Here is a 20,896-nt window from a genome sequence, read left to right as displayed (position 1 = left end):
CGATTATCTGGTGTATGTTCTTGTTCATCCTCAGTCTCTGATGGTCTCACTTTTCTATTAATCTGACTCTCATCTTTGTAATCATCTAGCACCTGGTACCTATTCCTGTGTGCGAAACAGGTTCTCTTATTATAAGTATGGGTCTGTGTGTGCATCCTCCCATATCCATAATTTTCTTCCCGATATTGGGTTTGCTTAGGTTGTCTATAAGGTTGTCTCTTCCTATTTCTTTCTCTCGGAGTAAATTGATTATATTGGTAATTGGTATGTTCACCACCTTTCCTGTAATTCCGTGATACTCCATTTTCATAGTCTGAAACATCCTTTCCATTTTATGCTCTTTTCTATCCACTAATGATTGTTCAAATTCTAATGATTTCTTATTAACTTTGGAATCTCTTTCTTTAAATTCTCTCAATTTCTCATACCCCTTTAAGGCCATAGGTACCTTCTCTATTTCCACCTGCAATTCTTTTACTCGCTGTTACCTATATTTAATTAATAATTGCATAAGGTTTTTGAAACAGCTATCTAACGTGGTATTCCACTCATCCGTAAATGCCTTATCCTCCTTGTTGGTGGATTCCTTCAGGATTCTAAGGCCTCTAGGGATAAGTCCACCTTCCAAGTTTTTTTGTAAGGATATCTGGTCCCACCAGTGCTTAGTCTCAGATATGCAAAGGTTCTCCAACTTATTGAACCCCCCATGCATCTCTGCTACCGCACTGATACCTTCCTCCACAATTGTGGTTTTTCTACCTTTTAAATATAGGTCTCTCCTTTCCAACCTATCTGTAATGCATGTTAATTGCATAATTATCTCTTGAGAATAGTCAGCAATGCCAATGTAAATATATATATATATATATATCAATTAGATCTACATGATCTTATAAACTCCTTATCTACAATCAATCACGGCAGCCTGGATAAACCAATTAATCCAGGGATATGCGTACATTGTAGGGGATGTAGGTAAGGTCTGTAATTATTAGTGTTTCATTTTAAAAGGGTTGTTATATATGAAGGGAAGATCTACCACTAAGATATTGTACCATGGATATATGTGAAAAAAAGGAAAGACTAATTGGAAAATATATAATTAAAGGGAAAAAGGAATCTCTGTATGTAATTTATTTTTTATATTTTTCTATTTTGTTTTTATATATATATATATATATATATATATATATATTTATAAAAATATGATGTGCATGATATATAATATATAGCATATAACATATGGAATGTGAAATATGATAATATAATTAGAATTTGCAACCATATGTAATCGTATGTGACCACTAGATGGTAGTATTACTGGCTTTGGAATTATGGTAGAGCAATGCTAATGTTGAAAATGGATGTGTGCGTTACATACACACACACACATACACACACACACACACACACACACACACACACACACACATATATATATATATATTTTATAATTATGTGTATTATTGTATAACTTATTATATTAGCTCCATGAATAGAAAGAAATGATAATCTAATAGGTATAGGTAAAGCTGTATTGTTTATTATAACACATGTATGCCTAAAACGAGGCTTGAATCACACTAATGAATGAAACTATCATGCACATGCGCGGAGGATTAAAATGGAAAAGAGGCTTGAGAAGCATATATACTGCGCATGCGTGAACCACGAAAATTTACATTTAAAAGGAGGAGTTGTAATGAAGAGGTTTTGACACTGAGGAAGCCGCTGAATTAAGGAGAAGGCGGAGAAACGCATCTGATACGATCTCCCTGCATACGGGACACAGCTACAGACCAGCTATCAGCTGGTCTGTCACATTCTCCCTGCATACGGGTTACAGTTACAGACCATCCACCAGCTGGTCAGCATATCACATACCCCATTGCCAAAAGGGGAAATTCGCTGCCAAGTGACTGTCCATGGACTCCGGATAAGGCTGGCGGGGAGAGCAGCAGCCGGGAGGGACAATACAAATTCTGTGGTTATAACAGAGGCATATTAACATCGTGATAATCAATTTATGTATGAGAGGCATGGACAGTTTACATTAATGCTGCATAATACTAATCAAAAACTGAGAGAAAGGCTACTAAGCACATTGCAAAATAACTTTATACTGTGCTCTTGCTACTAACCGGATGATTGGTTATATGGATACAAGTTTCTAATGCATGATTTGCTTGATACTAATTTGCATGCAAAAATACCAGTGACCACTTAAATAATTTATGTGGAACACAGTGTCACCGAGGATTATATGAAGGAGACTTTGATATATTCTCATGTTGCTTCTTTATTCCTAAAATTACATGCATGAAGTGCATTATAAAATCTTAATACTAATCCATGCTATAGTATACAATAAGAGTATAGTATTATTGCTTTTTTAGAAATATGGAGGAAAATTAATTATTACTGTTTATATGTGATGCTGGCTGGTATCAATTATATTTGTATACGTTAAATTTTATGAAATAAAATCTACAACAGATTGAATAGCACTTTCCCATTGTTTCTTTTGTGTTTGAGTATAAGGGGTTAAAAACCAATTACCCCTGGGAAAGCAGCATTCAGGTCTGTTCAATTACGGTGCCAGGAGATTTTGGTTGTACTATACCCTAGGGTGTTCTTGGCATCCTACAACCCTTTTAAGAGAACAGTACTTTCTCTAGGGGAGGTTAACCAAATATACAACCCAAATCAGGTAAGTATCTATGGAATAAAATGATATCAAACCTGGGGGTTCCACCCCAACACCAACGCGTTTCAGAACACTTTCCTTCCTCAGGGTGTATAGTGGAACAAACCATGTCAGACATTTTATACCATCTGGCTAGATCATGTTTTTTGACCCACCAATAGGATTCATTATCTATAAATATAAGGTTTCTATATATAAATATGCTCCATACCTATTAGACTTTACATGTAAACATTCTAGAACTCACTTCCTCTTAAAACTTATTTCATTCATACAAGAAAACAGTGATAAAATCCCCAATCCTATTAAATTGGTAAACTACAAATCCTACCATGGATTAGCTACACAATCCCTTCATAATGTCTGTATAGTCACTGCTTATTTCCCAGTCCGGAATCAGAATCCAAATTTAGCTGTGGTACATTATCCAGAGATGTTCCCAGAATGCACCTGTGATAGTCCCACAATCCTCTGTGCTTGTCCTGTCCCCAATGGCTGCACACATTATGTACTGGTCTCCAAGGCAGCGGCACGTCCCCACTGTGTGTTCCTCTACAGTCATATGCTCCAAGTCCGCAACCGGAAGTCACGGCGCCGCACTTACGGTAAATGGTGCGCAAGTCGGAAATGCTGATGCGCCAAGTGAAACGCATAGCGATCAGCATCTCATCCTTTCCCCATTTTACACATGCAGTCATATAAAAGATAAAAAGAGCACCAGATTAGGAATCTATTCATATCCATATAGCAATCAACATTCATGAATATTATTTAAAGGTACACAGTGATATATATCATAACAAGACTTCCATAATACTTCATAGCACATATGGCTGAATTTACAAGAACCACCTAGTTTCAAATTCTACATTTAAGCCCTTAAATAAATAGTTCTCATTTCAGCCCTTGCTAACCTCTCTTCTCCATCATTTTTCCTCCAATCAGGTGTTATTGTTTTAATGCCACAAAAGCTCACCAAATGTTCTATTTTACATTGATGCATGTTTTTACGTTGTAAGGATACATTGTGGGTTTCTAACCCCTTCTTAATATTCCGTATGTGCTCTGCCATCCGTATTTTTAACATGTGTGTGGTCCGACCTACATATTGGGAACCGCATGAACACTCTAACAGATACACACAGGTTTTAGTATTACATGAGATAAAGCCCTTAATACTATATATTTTATTGGTTTGAGTGGAACAATATTCTGTGATTTTACCCCTCTTGTACGAGGTTAGGAAAACCGAATTTGCAGTTGCTCATCATATTAAGAGATGGCTGCTTCCAACGATCCAGTGGAGGATTTTTTTATTGCTCCTTAGCTTTTTAGTATTTGGAATATTTTGTGGTTACTTCCATCAGTTTATTCAGTCAAAGTAAACAGTAACAAAATGATTTGACTGTTCACGATGTGCTTGACTGTGAATGTCAACGTATATCCAAACATCACTCATTTTTGTGTGCACCTTTATGTGAGCATTACTGAAATTACTGGTCGCAAAAAATCTTCACCTGATCATTGATAGAGGCACTTCACAGCCATTGCCAAGATAAATCAGTAAGAATTGTGTATAAGGAATGGAAGATGTACTGTTTTTTTCATTGTTACTAGATAGGTGTTTTCATATAGAATCCTTTATAATAAAAGGCTAACACTGCTCCTCACCTCTATGGGGGGAATTCAAGTGTTTTGGGCTACAGCGGCCACTAGATGGCGCTCAATGAAGCAATTCAAGTGTTGCTCAGCTGCCAGCACTGACATTACAGGTATGATGATCTGTCGTTTTGACTGGGCTGCTAACTAGTGGACAATAAAATCTACAGTAGACCAAGCAACATAGTTTCAGCATTACGCTTTATAAGGAAAACACAATATATGTATCACCTTTATGACAATTTGGTACACATACACAACCAAACTATTGCCCGTTAGATCCATCACTTTGACAGTGAAAGCTGCATAGTTCATCAGTCATCAATAGAAGAGTGGTTGTGTGTTTTTAACATGCAGATTTATTACAGGTTGAGTATCCTTTATCCAAGATGCTTGGGACCAGAGGTATTTTGGATATCAAATTTTTCGGTATTTTGGAATAATTGCATACCATAATGAGATATCATGGTAATGGGACCTAAATATAAGCACAGAATGCATTTATGTTTCATATACAGGGCCGTCTTTTCGTATGGGCTCAATGGGCTCTTGCCCAAGGGCCCCAAGAGAATAAGGGCCCTAGGCTGATAGCTGAGGGTCCCCTCTTTCCAGGGGTACCAGATTTTTGAAAATCGGCCCTGGGGAACCAGAGATATCCGACTTGAAAGCAGTGGTCCCCATCCAAGCCGGTTAATTGCTCTTCCCAACCAGATATTTCAGGCTCTTTTTGACTTAGAGTATCTCTAAGGTTATAAGCCAAAAGCTGGGACTCTACCCTTTCAGTAAACACTGGCAGCTTGTTTCTACTTTGCCCAGAACCAGAGATATCAGCCTTCAAGCAGCTGGACCCTGCTCCAGCTCCACACGCCTAATATGCAGTTTTAGATTTATGTTGGTGAATTGCTCTGGCTCCTGAACTCTGATCCCCAATTCCCTAGAATCTTTTGAAAGGTGGGACTCTCTAGTTTTTTATCCCATTCAAAGCTAAGAAATATATTTTCAGGAACTTGAGATATCTGCAGTCAAGCAAGCTGCCCTCCCACCGTAAAATGATAAATATTAAGCCCACTTCACTAGCCAACCCTCCCCTATGTATTAAACACCCCCTACCACCCTGGATGTCATGTACCAGGGCTTCTTCATTCAGCCCAATGCCCCCTTCTACAGTTTAGCCCCATCTGTGCAGTAAAGGAATAATTAGCAGAATTACTGCTTCAGGTCCTACATGCTGAGCAGAAGATAGAACACCCCCTACTGCCCGCTGAACATCAAAGCTGCTGCTGATAGCTCCTCCCACCCCTACCACTGGAGCATGGGTAGGGGGCCCAGTGAATTGCTGTGCCCAGGGGCCTACACCGCTGTTAAGACGGCTCTGTTCATATACACCTTATACACACAGCCTGAAGGTTATTTTAGACAATATTTTTTATAACTTTGTTCATTAAACAAAGTGTGTCTACATTCACACAATTCATTTATGTTTCATATACACCTTATACACAGAGCCTAAAGGTCATTTAATACAATATGTTTAATAACTTTGTGTATTAAACAAAGTTTGTGTACATTGAGCCATCAAAAAACAAAGGTTTCACAATCTCATTCTCACTCAAAAAAGTCCGTATTTCGGTATATTCCGTATTTCTGAATATTTGGATATGGGATACTCAACCTGTATATGAACTGTAGATAATGTCAGATAAATTACAAGTGTGAAGAGTTTGATCTATGTAGTAGGGTTACACTTAATGAAGGATTTAGTTGCAGATTTGTCTGAGAATGGATTCAGCGAAATCCTTAGGGTTTAGCTTCATGAATCTCAATCCTACTCTACCTGAAATGTTAGACACAGTACACTTGTGGGAGTTAATGTTACAGATCAGACATGTCACTTATTGCCCTGCTGCTTAATGTGGATTTGTGATGACATTTGGATGTCCATATTGTATAAGGATTTGAATTAGCCTTTGCATAACTCCTATTTAGTTACACTGGGAGACATTCTTTATACTCATGTAAATTGACATTGGTTTATAGAAATACATAAAAAACATATTGCTGACTTTTATGCATAATTAAATGAATGTTGAATTGCTGTGTTTCCTTTTTTCAGATTCAACAGTGGGAACACAACTTGGAGAAGTTTAACATGGACCTTTTCCGTATGCGCTGCTATTTATCCAGCCTGCAGGGGGGAGAGTTGCCAAACCCCAAGAGCCTACTCGCAGCTGCTGGACGGCCATCCAAACTAGCACTGGGGCGACTTGGTATATTTTCTGTCTCTTCATTCCATGCATTGGTAGGTAGTTGTTGGGTTTGCCTTATTGGGCTATATATTCTATAAATAAGGAATAAAACTTACTGCTTTGCAATTCTTACTATGTAAATTATTTGATATAACTCCCTTATACCCAAAATAATATAGAAAACTTATTTCAAGTAGATTTTTTTGTAACATTAAAATCCATCTAGCATTTTTTTCCGTTGCACAGAAAGGGTTTATACATAATGTGACAGTCGTAGCAAACTATCACATAAAGGTTTTGTGTCATTTAACATTCAATTTATACTTTAGGGCCTAATTCAGACCTGATTGCTGTTGTGTGAAATCGCAAAGCGGATGATTATCGAGCAACTGCACATGTGTAGAGATCAGAATGCGCAGGCGCTAGGCAAAACTGCGAAAAAATCCTGCATCTGTTTTGATTGCTAGGTGTACACAGATTGATTGACAGGATGGGAACGTTTAGGGGTGGTACCTGCCCATTTTCTGGGAGTGTCAGGAAAACGCAGGCGTTCCCAAGCATTTTCAGGGAGGGTGTGTGACGTCAGCTCCAGCCCCGATCGGCCTGTTTTTTTCACACTGTAGGAGTAAGTCCTGGGTTACGCACAGACTGGAAAAATCATTAGATGGTGAGTGAGTTGCGAATGGATTTGCAGCTGACTGGCATTTGCAAAGCTTTTCGCACAGCGTACGCAGACTTGCACAGGGCAGATTTTCACTCTGGCTGGGCGGTGACTGTCTGATTGCAATCCTCTGCAAATTCGTAGAGGTGCGATCAGGTCTGAATTAGGCCCTTAGATGTTAATATATTGATAAAAGATCATGTGCGGGATGCATCATCACTTGGTGAGTGATAAAGTGAAGAGAGATAAAGTACCAACCAACCAGCTCCTAACTGTAATTTTTCAAATTTAGGGCAGGATGTATTAAAAATTAAATTCCAGTAAAAATAAATAAATCAGTTTTCAGGGTTTTTACCGAATTTTCATATGTACTTACCTCCGTTCCTCGGGTCTCCGCCACGCAGGGTAATGACAGCTTTTAGAAAGAAACCGGAGTACCCAGAGGAAACCCACGCAAGTACGGGGAGAAAATACAAACCCCATTACCTCAGTGCTGTGAGGCAGTAATGCTAACCATTACACCGACCGTACTGCCCGTAAATTTACCCTGTAATCAGAGAATAACAATATTAAATATGAACAAGGTGTGTTTACTGAGGCATTTTAGTAATATTGCAACCTATATAAAAACAATGCCATGGCTATTTAATAGTGACACGAAAAGTACTGATGTTCTTACAGTCCACTCAGAATTTTGAGTGCAATCTGACTAGGCTTTGCTATTGCTGCTTAATATTACTTCTGATAAGATAAGCAATATGGCCCCTACAGATGTGTCCTTATACAACTAGCCTCAATACGCCATATGACGCAAGACGCCTGGCACAACTGACCCGTCAGGTCCCCTGTGCAACCTTGCTAGCGCTGGGCATCTTTTTACACAATAATGTGTCTTAAAGCTCCCACACGTGGCACAATATAGCATCTATATAATTTTGTGTGTGGGATGATGTTGTTTGCGCAGGTCTCATCACTGATATTTCTGTATGTTCAAAAGATCAGCAATGCAGGTGGACGATCCCATGCAGCACTATGTGTAGGAGGGCGAGCATAGTGGGCAGTTGTGCACTGGATTGCCCCATGTGTAGGGACCGCCCGATATGTTTTCCCTCAGACGCTCCGTTGCATCGGCCACACACATCGCTCCGTGTGTGGCCAGCTTTAGTCACAGTGCAATGTGACTAAAATGAGACACATTCATATACAGATATATAAGTGTCACATATCAAGTTAATCAGCAGAGTCTGCTGGTGCATCATTGTCACATTGCATTGTAACTAAGATGCATTTTTAGGTAAAAGACGCAAAGAAGACACCTGTCACTAGCAGACTTGCACGGGACCTGACAAACCAAGAGGGGGTGTTTGGAGCAACTACAGCAATAATGTACAGTATGAGGACATATCTAATATGAATGATACTAAATCAAATATGACATTTCGTGGACCACTTACATTTACTATTTTGTGAGCTCTTTAATCATGAGGATCCACTAGTCAGCAGTAACTCTTGAAGATATCGGTCCTCGTGAATACTAGGCAGGCATTGGCTCACTTAGGTCATTGGTACCTTTTAAATTGATAGTCAAAATGTCTGCTTCTCCTACAGTATGTGTAGGTTTACCTGATCTATTTGAGATATGTCCTAATTATTTGCTATCCATAAAAAGGAAAAACTAAAATAAATTGCACCTTTAAATAATACATTGTATATTATACAATATAATGAGAGTCACAATGTTTGCAGTGGGCACGCTGTTAGAGTTGATACGGTATTGGGATGAGGATACTTAAGTCCTCCTAAATTCAGTTGAGGGAAGTATTCCAGTTGCGAGGAACAGTGGTGAAATTAGTGAGCAGGATTACAATAATGATCAAGATTCAAGATAATAGAGTCCATAGGATCTGAAGTAGATGCTGGGGTCTGAGAATAAGGACTGTCCATAGTAAGAGTCAGAGAGCCAGGTTGATCATTATGGATAGCCAAGGTCATACAGGAGAATCCAAGTTTATGTAAATGACTTGCTAGACTTAAGCTGGGTACACACTGGCCAATATATATCCGGTGTTCAGTCGTGGGCTTGTCGGTGGGTGTGTACCAGCGATATGTCTTTGACCAACGTTGTTCACAGGCATATCAGTGCAGCACAGCCAATAACCGATATATCGGCACATCATGCTGTTTGTATAGGTGGTCTTCAGAGAGCACGATCACTTGCTACAGAGGCCACCGGTGACTTACATCACAACTGGGTGGGCACATGTAAATGCCTCACCAGTTGTGACCTCAGACATAATACATCAGGCTGACGATTGCTAAGTGTGTATGCAATTAACCAATTTGCAATAGGTAATTGGATTAAGGATGCCGCACAGGACAAGGTGATGTTGAATGAAAAAATAATTTGTATGTTTTTCCAAGAAAACCGACCAACCGGAAAAACTTCCGGAATTTATCACCATCTACCATTGAACAAAAAAAGTTCTTTTGTAGGTAGAAAAAAGGGTGATTATCGATGGTGCTCCCATGGGTCTATTACATAGGTAATAAAGAGAGGAGAGAAAGAAAAAGTGACCCTTGTTGGGAGCACTCACTCTTGGAAACAATTGTGATTGAGATTATGCATAATGAGGTAGATATTAAAACGTAACCTTTAATTATTTTTAAATAAAATAAAAGTACACACAAAATTGTTGTTTAAAAATATGATTAAACAAAGTGAAACATTGGTTTGGAATTAAGACTGTGAATATATAGGTGAAAACATATATATAAGGCAAAGAGACGGCGTTAGATTGCGGCAAAACCAAAAATTGCCCGCCAGGTATTGATTTTTAAGGGTTAGTGCAATAGCCAGAGTATTGCCATCAAGAAAAACCTACAACACCAGGTATTCCTTAGTGGTCAACCACCTAAGTACTGACCAGGCCCAACACAGTATTGCTTCCAAGATCGGACGAGATTGGGCATGTACGGTGTGGTATGGTAGTAGATTTAGGTTTGATGAGGCAAAAACCTGCAGCTGGTATGCAGCTGTTAAGTATACCAAAAACCTGGTTGTTAGAATGGGCAAATGATCTCTTAGAAAAGAGACATATGTTTGACCATCATTGCACCAAATTGTATTCCAAATGTGTAGGTATACGAAGGTTTAAATCATATGGTCAGCCGGTTTGCCAAATGGAGCCGTCTGTATGTTGCTATTTTTGTGCTGTGCAACATCATTCAAATTAGTTTTTTAGGGCAAGAATGGACCCTTGTTATACTGATGACATGCCAACAAGATTAATGAACATTGAATCACGAATATGTTTCAAATAATGTAATGTAATAAAAGCTGAAACTATAATGATCTAGATGAATCCACCATCCTCCCCCTCCACCTTCACAGAAAGTATAGGGCTGGAAATGGAAATGCACTAGAAAACATATTCGTCAGCTTGAACAGACAGATTAGCAGAAGTGGATAGGTAGATAGGGAATATATTTCCAGAGACGCAATCTCTGTTATCCACACTAAGGCTAACTAATTCATTAGAGCCTGAAATGCCACATGCTGTCTTAATAACAATCTTGTTGAGCTGTTATACTCTCAGTAAGGAAACAAATGGTCATGTATACACTGTGTGTCCACAATAAATCAATCAGAATTGTGACATGCCAAATATCATTTGTGCTAAAATAGCAAGTGTGTATACCTTGATTCTATGCCTGTATTTGAGACCTGTATAAAGAAACAGTGCTAATTATACAGGGATAAGGGAGTGACGACACCTGTACTATAATTACTACAGCTTTAGAGAATGACAAATTGTTACTAAATATAATGTGTCAGCCACAAAGTGACACGAAATGTGTCAAAAAAAGTGTATCAAAAAATTAAACTGTGTGTTGATAACACTTAGAACAGGGGTGGCCAACCAGTCAGTGACAAAGAGCCAAAAAACCCTTGTTAGGTACGTCAAAGAGCCGACATCAAGCCGATGGCACACATGCAAAAATGGAATGTGGCCTTGTGCCTGCTAGACCACACCCCTGGTATAAAATACACAGAAAAAGCCAGAAAGACATAAAATATATATTTTTTAAGGCCAGATTCATTGAAAAAGCCACTTCCACAAAAAATTATTGAAAAAGCCAGATTCACATAATAAACTTCAGCTCCCCCATGTGTCACTCCAGCCAGCACCCTCCTGTCACTCCAGCCCGCTCCCCCATGTGTCACTCCTGCTAGAACCCTCCTATGTCATTCCAGCCAGCTCCCTCATGTCACTCCAGCCAGCTCTCTCATGTGTCACTACTGCCAAGACCCTGCTGTGTCACTCCAACCAGCTCCCCATGTGTCACTCCAGCCAGCAACCTCCTGTCACTACAGCCAGCTACCTCATGTTTCATTCCTGCTAGCAACCTATGTCACTCCAGCCAGCTCCCCCGTGTCACTCCTGCTAGCTCTCCCATGTGTTACTCCAGCCAACACCCTCCTGTCACTCAAGCCAGCTCTCCCATGTGTCACTACTTCCAGCACCCTCCTGTCACTCCAGCCAGCTCCCCCATGTGTCACTCCTTCTACCATCCTCCTATATCACTCCAGCGACAGCTCCCCCATGTGTCACTCCTGCTACCACCCTCCTATATCACTCCAACAAGCTCCCCCATGTGTCACTCCTGCTACCACACTCCTTTGTCACTCCAGCCAGCTCTCCCATGTGTCACTCCTGCTACCACCCACCTATGTCACTACAGCCAGCTCTCCCATGTGTCACTACTTCCAGCACCCTCCTATCACTCCAGCCAGCTCTCCCATGTGTCACTACTTCCTGCACATTCCTGTCTCTCCAGCCAGTTCCCCCATGTGTCACTCCTGCTACCACACTCATATGTCACTCCAGCCAGCTCTCCCATGTGTCACTCCTACTATCACCTTCCTATGTCACTCCAGCCAGCTCTCCTGTGTCACTACTTCCAGCACCCTCCTACGTCACTCCTGCCAGGAGCCTCCTGTGTCTCTCCAGCCAGCTCTGCCATGTGTCACTCTAGCCCACCCTCATGTATCACTACAGCTCCCCCATCAACTCGTGCCATTGCAGCAGTCCCGAATGTGTCCTCTGTTTGCTTGTGGTTGTCTCGCCTCTAGTATCCGACTCCTTCAGTTTTCAGTCCCTGTAGTGCTGCTGCATGTCTGGCTGGAGTGCATCGGTTTCTGTATCTATTGTGGTCACATGATTTAGAGTGTTGGGAGCCACATTTGAATAAAGAAAGAGCCACATGCGGCTCAAGAGCCACAGGTTGGCCACCACTGACTTAGAAAGTAGAAAAGCGTTTTATATACAATGAATAATGCCTTAAATAAGTGGCATAAATTTGCCGAAAAAAGAGAGACCAATGCACATGCTGTTAAATTACATATGTGCGTGGCTGGAGAGCGGGAGACGAGAAATATGCAGGATATAAAAAATTATACTTATAGCCGCCTGGCGTCTGTGTCCTGCTTGCTGAATGCCGCTGACAGCTCGGTTAGACGAGCTGTGTATCTCTGCGGCTCGCCTGGTCTCCCCTCCTGCCGGTCTGCTGGTCACGTGAGCGCGCTCACCGTGACCACGTCCACCTCCCCCAACGTACGTTTCACAGTAAGCTTGTTCACGGGTATTAACCAATTGTCAGATAGGTCGGCAGATCAGCTGGATGGCCGATCCGCTGTCCTAGTGTGTACTCAGCATTATACACCCCCAGAATGTAAAGGATTGGTGAGGGCAGAAGTTCTGTTAAGATGGGAGCTAAGATAACTGATGCCTCTGTGGCTCACCAGAAGGCACCACCCTCCCAAAAAGGTCACAAGACCAGAGAAGAAGCCCAAAGAAATCCATCAGCATTTGCATTGCATTCTGCAGTTCTCGCTACATGTACTGAATTTCAAAGATTGTCAAACCTTAATGAACATGTCATAATTGCAGAGATTAGTAAAGTTGAGGTGAAATGTCACGCAAATCATATTCAGAGTTGAGAAATTCAAGTGATACAACCTGCTTTCTCTTCACCATTCAGTGAAAGGCTGAATTGATACATTTTGCAATCTGCAATATAAATTGGTCTTGAATGACAACAGTATCAAGTAATTGTATTCTGGCATTGGCGTAAAATAAGGGAGAAGTACAGAACCAACAAAATGATTGAGAGAATTCTGGGTAAATCTCTCAAGATCAAACTCAATCAGTAAAGATACAAAATGACACCATAAAACATGAAATCTCTACAGTACACTGTAATTGTTGGCTAATCTCTACTTGGTAGCTTGGAGATTCTACTGCCTTGCGGTGTTATTAACAGGAAGGGGAGTGTACAATGTATTATTAATTTACTCATGGATTATCTTCTACATAGAAAAGTTGGCAGACATGTTTGCAGTAGTGGATAACCTTCTTAGCTTTAGTGTCAAGCCAGGGACATTAGTAAAACTGTTGAAGGGGCTGCAGCGAGACAGTTGTACATCACTGTACAATATTCCTGTAACAATATGAATAGTATGAAAGAAGTAAATGACTGTACAGTATGTAATTACATTTTATTGTTTACTTTTATTGTTTTCTTTTAATATGTTTGCTGTGGCTAACAGATTATGTACGATTTATAACTGTATACATCCCAAAAGATGGTGAAAATATTGCCTGCTTAATATTAAGTGATATATTTTTTATTGTGTTCTCCGCTTTCTATAGATCTGCTCCCGGGATGAGTCTGCTTTGCGCAAACGGACATTTTCTCTCACACAAAAACTGCAGATTAAGAAGAGTTTATTTTCTTCCCTTAAAGGACTGGATACCCTGGCAAGGAGGGGCAAAGAAAAAAGACCTTCAATAACTCAGGTACCATAAACTAGATAGCTAAATACTGACATCATTTTTTTTTTATGTACAGGTACATTATGTTGTGGTTTATAACCACAACTACTGCTAACAATATCCATATGATACAAAAGGGCTAGTCCCGTTTACACAAGCCAACAGCTTCATATTCTTTCTCCATGTAGGAAAATGAAAAGTTCTGTAATCCAGATCATCTCATCATTAAATGATTAAAACAGCAGCTCACAGAATTGGTGGTCTATGTCCAATCATATGCAATAAAATTGAATGAAGCACTATCATAAGCTAAGAAATGAACAGATTAAGTCCTCCCATGCTGAGAGCAGTGGTGTCTGACTGCTCTAGAACAGCATACTGTATGTATTTTTCCCTAGCTGCAGCTAACAGTAGGAATCCCTATGATGATTCCAATCATCTTACATCTTCTTACATGAGGGGTAGCACATAAATAAGGGGAGTATCCAAATGTTGTAGCATATGCTGTATACATGTCTGAGCCTACTGTGTACACACGATTACGACAATGCACTGAGCAATGTACCTTTATTTATTTTTTAACCATTCTTTTGTTTAGATTTTTGATACCAATGGAAGCCAATCAGGTGCTGGGACACAGGCACCACCCAATTTGAGCAACTCCAATGAGGTAAACCTATATAAATCAGTATATGATATGAAATTGTTCATTACTATTATTTACAATGTAAAAACCCCCCACAATTGTAATATATCAGACTGTGGCTGAAAACTTACTGATAATCATGTAGAATGCAGTGTCGAGTATTCTAGATTTTCTTGCGTTGTTGAATTACAGTATATACAGGGGAAAGGGGGGTACTCAGATGGGGCATGTATCCCAGGTGACAGAGGGCACCAGCAAGGGATCTGGAGTTGCAGCTGCCTCAATTGTGATGCTGGAGAGCATCCAGTTATCATCTCCTAAGGGCCATACTCTGCAGCATTAGGGCTGCATATCCCCTGTCTCCCCTGTCTGTCTGCATGGCCCCTCCAACCTCCTCACAGTAAGCATCAACCTCAGCAGGACCTGTCGGACAGGCAGCTGCTTACTGTGTGGCTGTAACAGGAGAGAAACAGGTTCAACAGAAGAGATCTCTACCTGGTAAGTTAGGATATGGGAGGAGGGGGTTGGTTGGGTGTAGTTTATGATAAGTAATTCTAAATATAAGTGGGGGGTAAGGGGTTAATGATTTAATGGGATTTTTTTTAAATGCGACTGAGGAATGTACTGTAGTTAGGAGTTTCACGGTTCCTGTAGTATATAGTGGTCACTAATGTCTGTAGTATAGGGCAGTCACTAATGCTGTGCATGGTATATGGCAGTCACTAATGCTCTATGTAGTATATGGTGGTAACTAAAGCTGTCTGTAGTAATATATCAGGGTTCACTAATGCTATCTGTGGTATATGGCAGTCACTAATACTGTCTGTATTATATAGCAGTCACTAATGCTGTATAGTATATAGCAGTCACTAATGCTGTCTGTAGTATATGGCAATCATATTAATAGACAGCGACTACTATCCAGTAGTAGTGATGAGTCTTTGCCTGGGGGACAGAAAGACTAGCTTCATCCCTGCACTCACATATACTCACATATACACATGCAATCAGACAGACATTACATGCAAGCATTTAGTCAGGGGTGGACTGGGCCACCGGGACGCCATACCAGATCCTGGTTGGCCGGTCCCGTTGTCTCCTCAACAGCCACCCATCACCCCACCTCCAGGCCTCTGCCGCGATCGGAGCTCAGCTCCGATCCGGCAGCGTTAACTGAGAGCTTCTGCGCACGCGCAGAAGCTCAATAAAAACAAAAGAAACATGGCCGCCGGGGGAGCTGCTGTGCCGCAGCAGCTCCCCCATAAGCTTTCACAAAGCCCAGGCCATCAGTCACCACTGACAGCTCCGCCTCCCCTCACAACCAAGCATGCTGTGGTGCCTGCTGCAGCTATTTAACAATAAGACCCAGCGCCCATCAAATGCTGTCACATTAGGTGTGTGGCATGACTGTGAGTACCATCATGTATATGGACTGTCTATATGGTTATAAAAACAAGCTGCGTGTGTGTATGTGTGTATATATATATATATATATATATATAAATATACAAACAATGTCCGGCACTCCAATAAACAATTTATACTGCGCCCGGTGCCCTCGCAGCCACGATGAAGACAAATATGCAATGATATCAGGCGGCACTCACAGCATTGTAGATACTGGTGAATAAACGGTCAGACTCCGTATGAATGTGTCAACGTTTCAATTTCATTAAAAATTGTCGTCAGTATGTATATATATATATATATATATACAATATCCTGAAGCCTGGCACTCCCTCCGTTGCTGACATGCCCCGGTGCCCTCAGAATGATTGACGGGTGCGCTATGTAAACTTTCCAATACAAATTTTTTCTAAGACCACGAGTGCCGCAGTTTTTGTTCAAACTATATATATATATATATATATATATATATATATATATATATAAAAATATATATATATATATATATTTAAAGCAAATGGTCCGGCACTCACTGCAATAGAGGCTAATGACGCTCGGTGCCTTCACGTGTCCGAAGAGTAATATGCATGTGTGGCGTGCGGCACTCCCAGCTTGTTCAATAAGGCTCAAACACCGGCCAGGTATGAAATCAACGTTTCGATTTTATAAAGAAAATTGTCGTCAAGGTAAAGAATACAGGTAAAATGTGCTCACCTTATAGCCCTCACCCATGTGCAGCTCCGGCCGCCGTGCGATGTCCGCTTCACGGCTGTGGCGCACAATTAATGATGTCATCGTGTATAGCACGATGCACATTCTGGTGCCCCCTGTTGCCTAGTTAACATAACGTTAACAATACGTGATGCGGCTTGAGAGAAAGAGAAAAAGCATAACTATAGAGCCATAGAAGACCCAAATTGTAACTGTAGCAATTAGAAGTCTGGATAATCGCAGCAAAGTTCATCAATGCCTAAATGTTTAGCAGATACGTGTATCTGAAACAGTATTGCCAAAAACTTAGTTTATAGATGCGTATATCCAGCTTGTGATGCTATACCAAATAAAAAATAATAAGAAAGCAATAAAAAAAAAAAAAAAAAAGTTACCAAGACTGAAGTCTATAGAATAGAAGTAATCTGTTTAAATGCATACATTGGTCAAAACTAGATCAACAATAGATGTATGATAAAAGCATCTTGGGTTAGTAACAAATGAAATAAATCAAGACATTAATATATAACTGTTATGAAAAGCAAGATAAAGATATCGGGGTATATTCAATTGAAGTCGAATTCCGGCGTGAATTCGTCAGTTTTTGAATTCAACACTATTCGACAGCCGAAACCCTCCACCCGGGACCATGAATTCGACATATTCAATTAAAAATAGATTCAACACTCCCTCTGTCGAAAAACGGACCAATCGTTGAATAGTGGGCAGTCTGAATTCGACTTCCCGCCGTTTGGAGTCCTATATAGTTCCCGCCGTTTGGAGTCCTATATAGTGCTTGTTTGCTGCGTGCTCTGCAGCCATTTTGTGAACCTGCAGAGCGGAGTGAGGAGGTGCAGAGTGATCAATTTGGTTGTTTTTGCTGTGGTATCGTTTGTACACCCAGCAGACTTTAATTCAGGACGGACAGAAGACTTCAGTCACCCCGGAGGAGAGTCATTTTTGGAGTGAAATCGACATTTGTAGGTAAGTACCACATGTGGTCTGACGTTGCATGTAGGTGTTTGTGTAGTGTATGGGTGTTGTTCTGAGTGCTTGGCTACTGTTTTGGATGAGGTATGAGTGCAGTATGTAATGTTTGGGTGGTGGAGGGGTGCCATGAGGTGTACATGTGGCGTTTCTTTGGTGTGTTTGGGGTATGTATATGTGTACAGGTGTGTGTATATTGGTCCTGTTTGTAATGCTGCAGGTCCTGCTTGTATTGCTGCATGTTTTTTGTTTTTGGAGTTTTGTGTTTGGGGGTAACTTTTCAAGTTTTTTTTTTATTTGCAGAAAATGTTTTTTCGTCATGCTTTAACCCTGGTGTTCTACCAGCATGACATGTTGGGGTGCAGGGATGCATTTACTGGCTTTTTGGCTTGTTTGGGTGAGGCTTTTCATGTTTTTTTGTGTGTCATGAGGTGTACATGTGGTGCCACGTGGTGTACATTTGGTGCTGCTTTGGGGTGTTTGGGGTATGTATAGGTGTACAGGTGTGTGTATATACTGTAGGTCCTGTTTGTATTGCTGCAGGTCCTGCTTGTATTGCTGCATGTATATTTTGGAGTTTTGTGTTTGGGGGTAGTTTTTCAAGTTTTTTTTTATTTGCAGAAAATGTTTTTTTGGTCATGCTTTAACACTGGTGTACTACCAGCATGACATGTTGGGGTGCAGGGATGCATTTACTGGCTTTTTGGCTTGTTTGGGTGAGGTTTTTTTTTTTTTAATATATGTGCTAATGTGTTTGGTCATGCTTGAGCACTGGGGTCCCAGCAGCATGACATGTTGGGGTGTCTCTAATGGCTTTTTTGTAGTTTTTTCATGGTGTTTTTTTTTAGCAGTTTGGTCATGTTTCAGCACTGCTGCACCTCAACATGTCATGCTGCTGGCACATTTACCTGCTTTTGGGCAGTTTGGGCGTGGCTTTTCATGTTTTTTTAATGTGCTAATGTGTGTTTGGTCCTGTTTCAGCACTGGGGTCAGAGCAGCATGACATGTTGGGGTGTATCTAATGGCTTTTTGGTAGGTTTTTCATGATTTTTTTTAGCAGTATGGTCATGCTTTAGCACTGCTGCACCCCAACATGTCATGCTGCTGGCACATTTACTTGCTTTATGGCATATTGGGCGTGGTTTTTCATGTTTTTTTATGTGCTAATGTGTGCTTGGTCCTGTTTGAGCACTGGGATCCCAAGCAGCATGACATGTGGGGATGCATGTAATTATGTAATGTGGGGTACATATTTTTGGGGTACATATGTAAAAATACTTTTTCTTTTTACACCAGGGATGTCCAGGGACCAGCGCCCCTGATCCCCCCCTCCCCCCCACCCCTCAGAATCGCTGGACAGCAACGAGGAGTGGGAGCCAACCCAGGAGGAGGAGATGGCCGAACAGGCATCCAGCGATCAGCCGCCGTCATCAAGGGACCAACCGGAAAGGAGCAAGAAAAGAAAAGGCCTAGACACGTAATTACTCTCAACACCTGCAGACACAATAGCATCCAACTTGACACACCCATGGGCTAGTTTGCGCACTGCCAGGCACACCTACAGGTATCTTTGCGCACTGCCAGGGACACTGACACACTACTAGGGACATACAGATCATTGTGTTAGTATTAATTGCATGTTTTTTATCCCTAAAAGGCAAGAAGACAGCCAGAGGATCAGTCGGAGGAGAAAGCCACTGGTGAAGACACAGGACGGAAGAATCTGCGTGGACCCAGATACACCGAGGCGGAAAACTGTGCCCTAGTGGATGGCGTAGACAGGTCCTACGACGTTCTGTATGGACCAAGGGCACAGACAACAGCAGCAAAGACGAAGAGAAACATCTGGGATGCCATCGCGAGACAAGTCACTGCAGTATCTGGATACCGCCGGAGCACCAAGAAACTGCATGAAGCGGTACAGTGATTGCCGTAGACAGACCAAGAAAAAGATGGGCATTCAGCGCTGACATGAGACAGCAACCGGAGGTGGTCCGGCTCTCAATTTGAAGTGGCTTTCCTGGGAGGAAGTTATAAGGTGCATGAACCCTGTCATGGTCCAAGGAGTTCGTGGAGGTGTGTACTCCACCTGTCCTGTTGGCTTTCCCGAGGAGGAAGAACCGCCCAGAAGACGGAAGACGGCGGGAGTGCAGCAGTCTAAAAGGAGGTGTGATGGTAAGAATACATTCAGATGAGCTGTACTAAACATTTTTGTTTTTATTTGCTAATATGTTTGTTCTTTCCCCTAGACACGCCTGCCCAGAGGACATCACCTGCGCGCAGACATCACCAGCACACAGACCATCACCTGCGCCCCGGACATCGCCAGTGTGCAGACCATCACCTGCGCGGCAGGCATCAGCAGCGCGTAGACCATCACCTGCGCACCAGACATCAGCGCGCAGACCATCACCTGCGTGCCAGACATCGGCAGTGCGCAGACCATCAACTGCGCGCCAGACATCGTCAGCGTGCAGAGCATCACCTGCGCACCAGACATCATCAGCGTGCAGAACGTCACCTGCGTGCCAGACATCGTCAGTGCGCAGACCATCACCTGCGCACCAGACATAGTCAGCGCCCACACCACCACCTGGGCTCCAAACTACATCACCTGCGCGCAGGGCATCCCCAGCTCGTGATCTAACCTCCAGGAGCTCAGAGACTGTCGCACAAGAGCCTCAAGAAGACAGTACCCTTGTGGACCCATCACCTGAACTGTTTGAGTCAACAGCGTTAACCGACGAGACTTTTCTAGGGTTTGATGACAGCCGTGCAGACGCATCCAGCCATACCCAAGAACAGTCTCCAGAATTGAGGACCAGTGAAGCTCCTGGAGCAGCGGCACCACAGGATGGAGGATGTTAATATATAATTATTATTATTATTTTTTTTGGGGGGGAGTGTCACCATTTTTGTGTTGTTTATTAACATTTTTTTTGTGTTTTTTCTTTTGCAAACAGAGGTGCCACGGACCAGCAGCGGATTCGCGTCAGGGATTGGTCCCTGCTTCTGGCCGGATCTCTTACAGGATGA

The 20,896-nt window shown here is 41.6% G+C and overlaps 1 protein-coding gene and 1 pseudogene across 1 annotated transcript in view; one reads left to right on the top strand and one right to left on the bottom strand.

Moving 5' to 3' along the window:
* TIAM2 (TIAM Rac1 associated GEF 2) overlaps positions 1-20,896 on the top strand; it is a 1,049,207-nt gene that overhangs the window by 536,864 nt on the left and 491,447 nt on the right. The window contains exons 9-11 of the mRNA XM_063917712.1: positions 6,480-6,665; positions 13,987-14,133; positions 14,708-14,779. Coding sequence (XP_063773782.1) covers positions 6,480-6,665; positions 13,987-14,133; positions 14,708-14,779 — 405 coding nt within the window. The remainder of the gene's footprint in view (positions 1-6,479; positions 6,666-13,986; positions 14,134-14,707; positions 14,780-20,896) is intronic.
* On the bottom strand, positions 10,149-10,267 carry LOC134912146 (5S ribosomal RNA; annotated as a pseudogene).

Source organism: Pseudophryne corroboree, chromosome 4 (genome assembly GCF_028390025.1).
Source record: "Pseudophryne corroboree isolate aPseCor3 chromosome 4, aPseCor3.hap2, whole genome shotgun sequence".
NCBI lineage: Eukaryota > Metazoa > Chordata > Amphibia > Anura > Myobatrachidae > Pseudophryne > Pseudophryne corroboree.
This window is presented reverse-complemented; position numbering and strand designations above follow the sequence as displayed.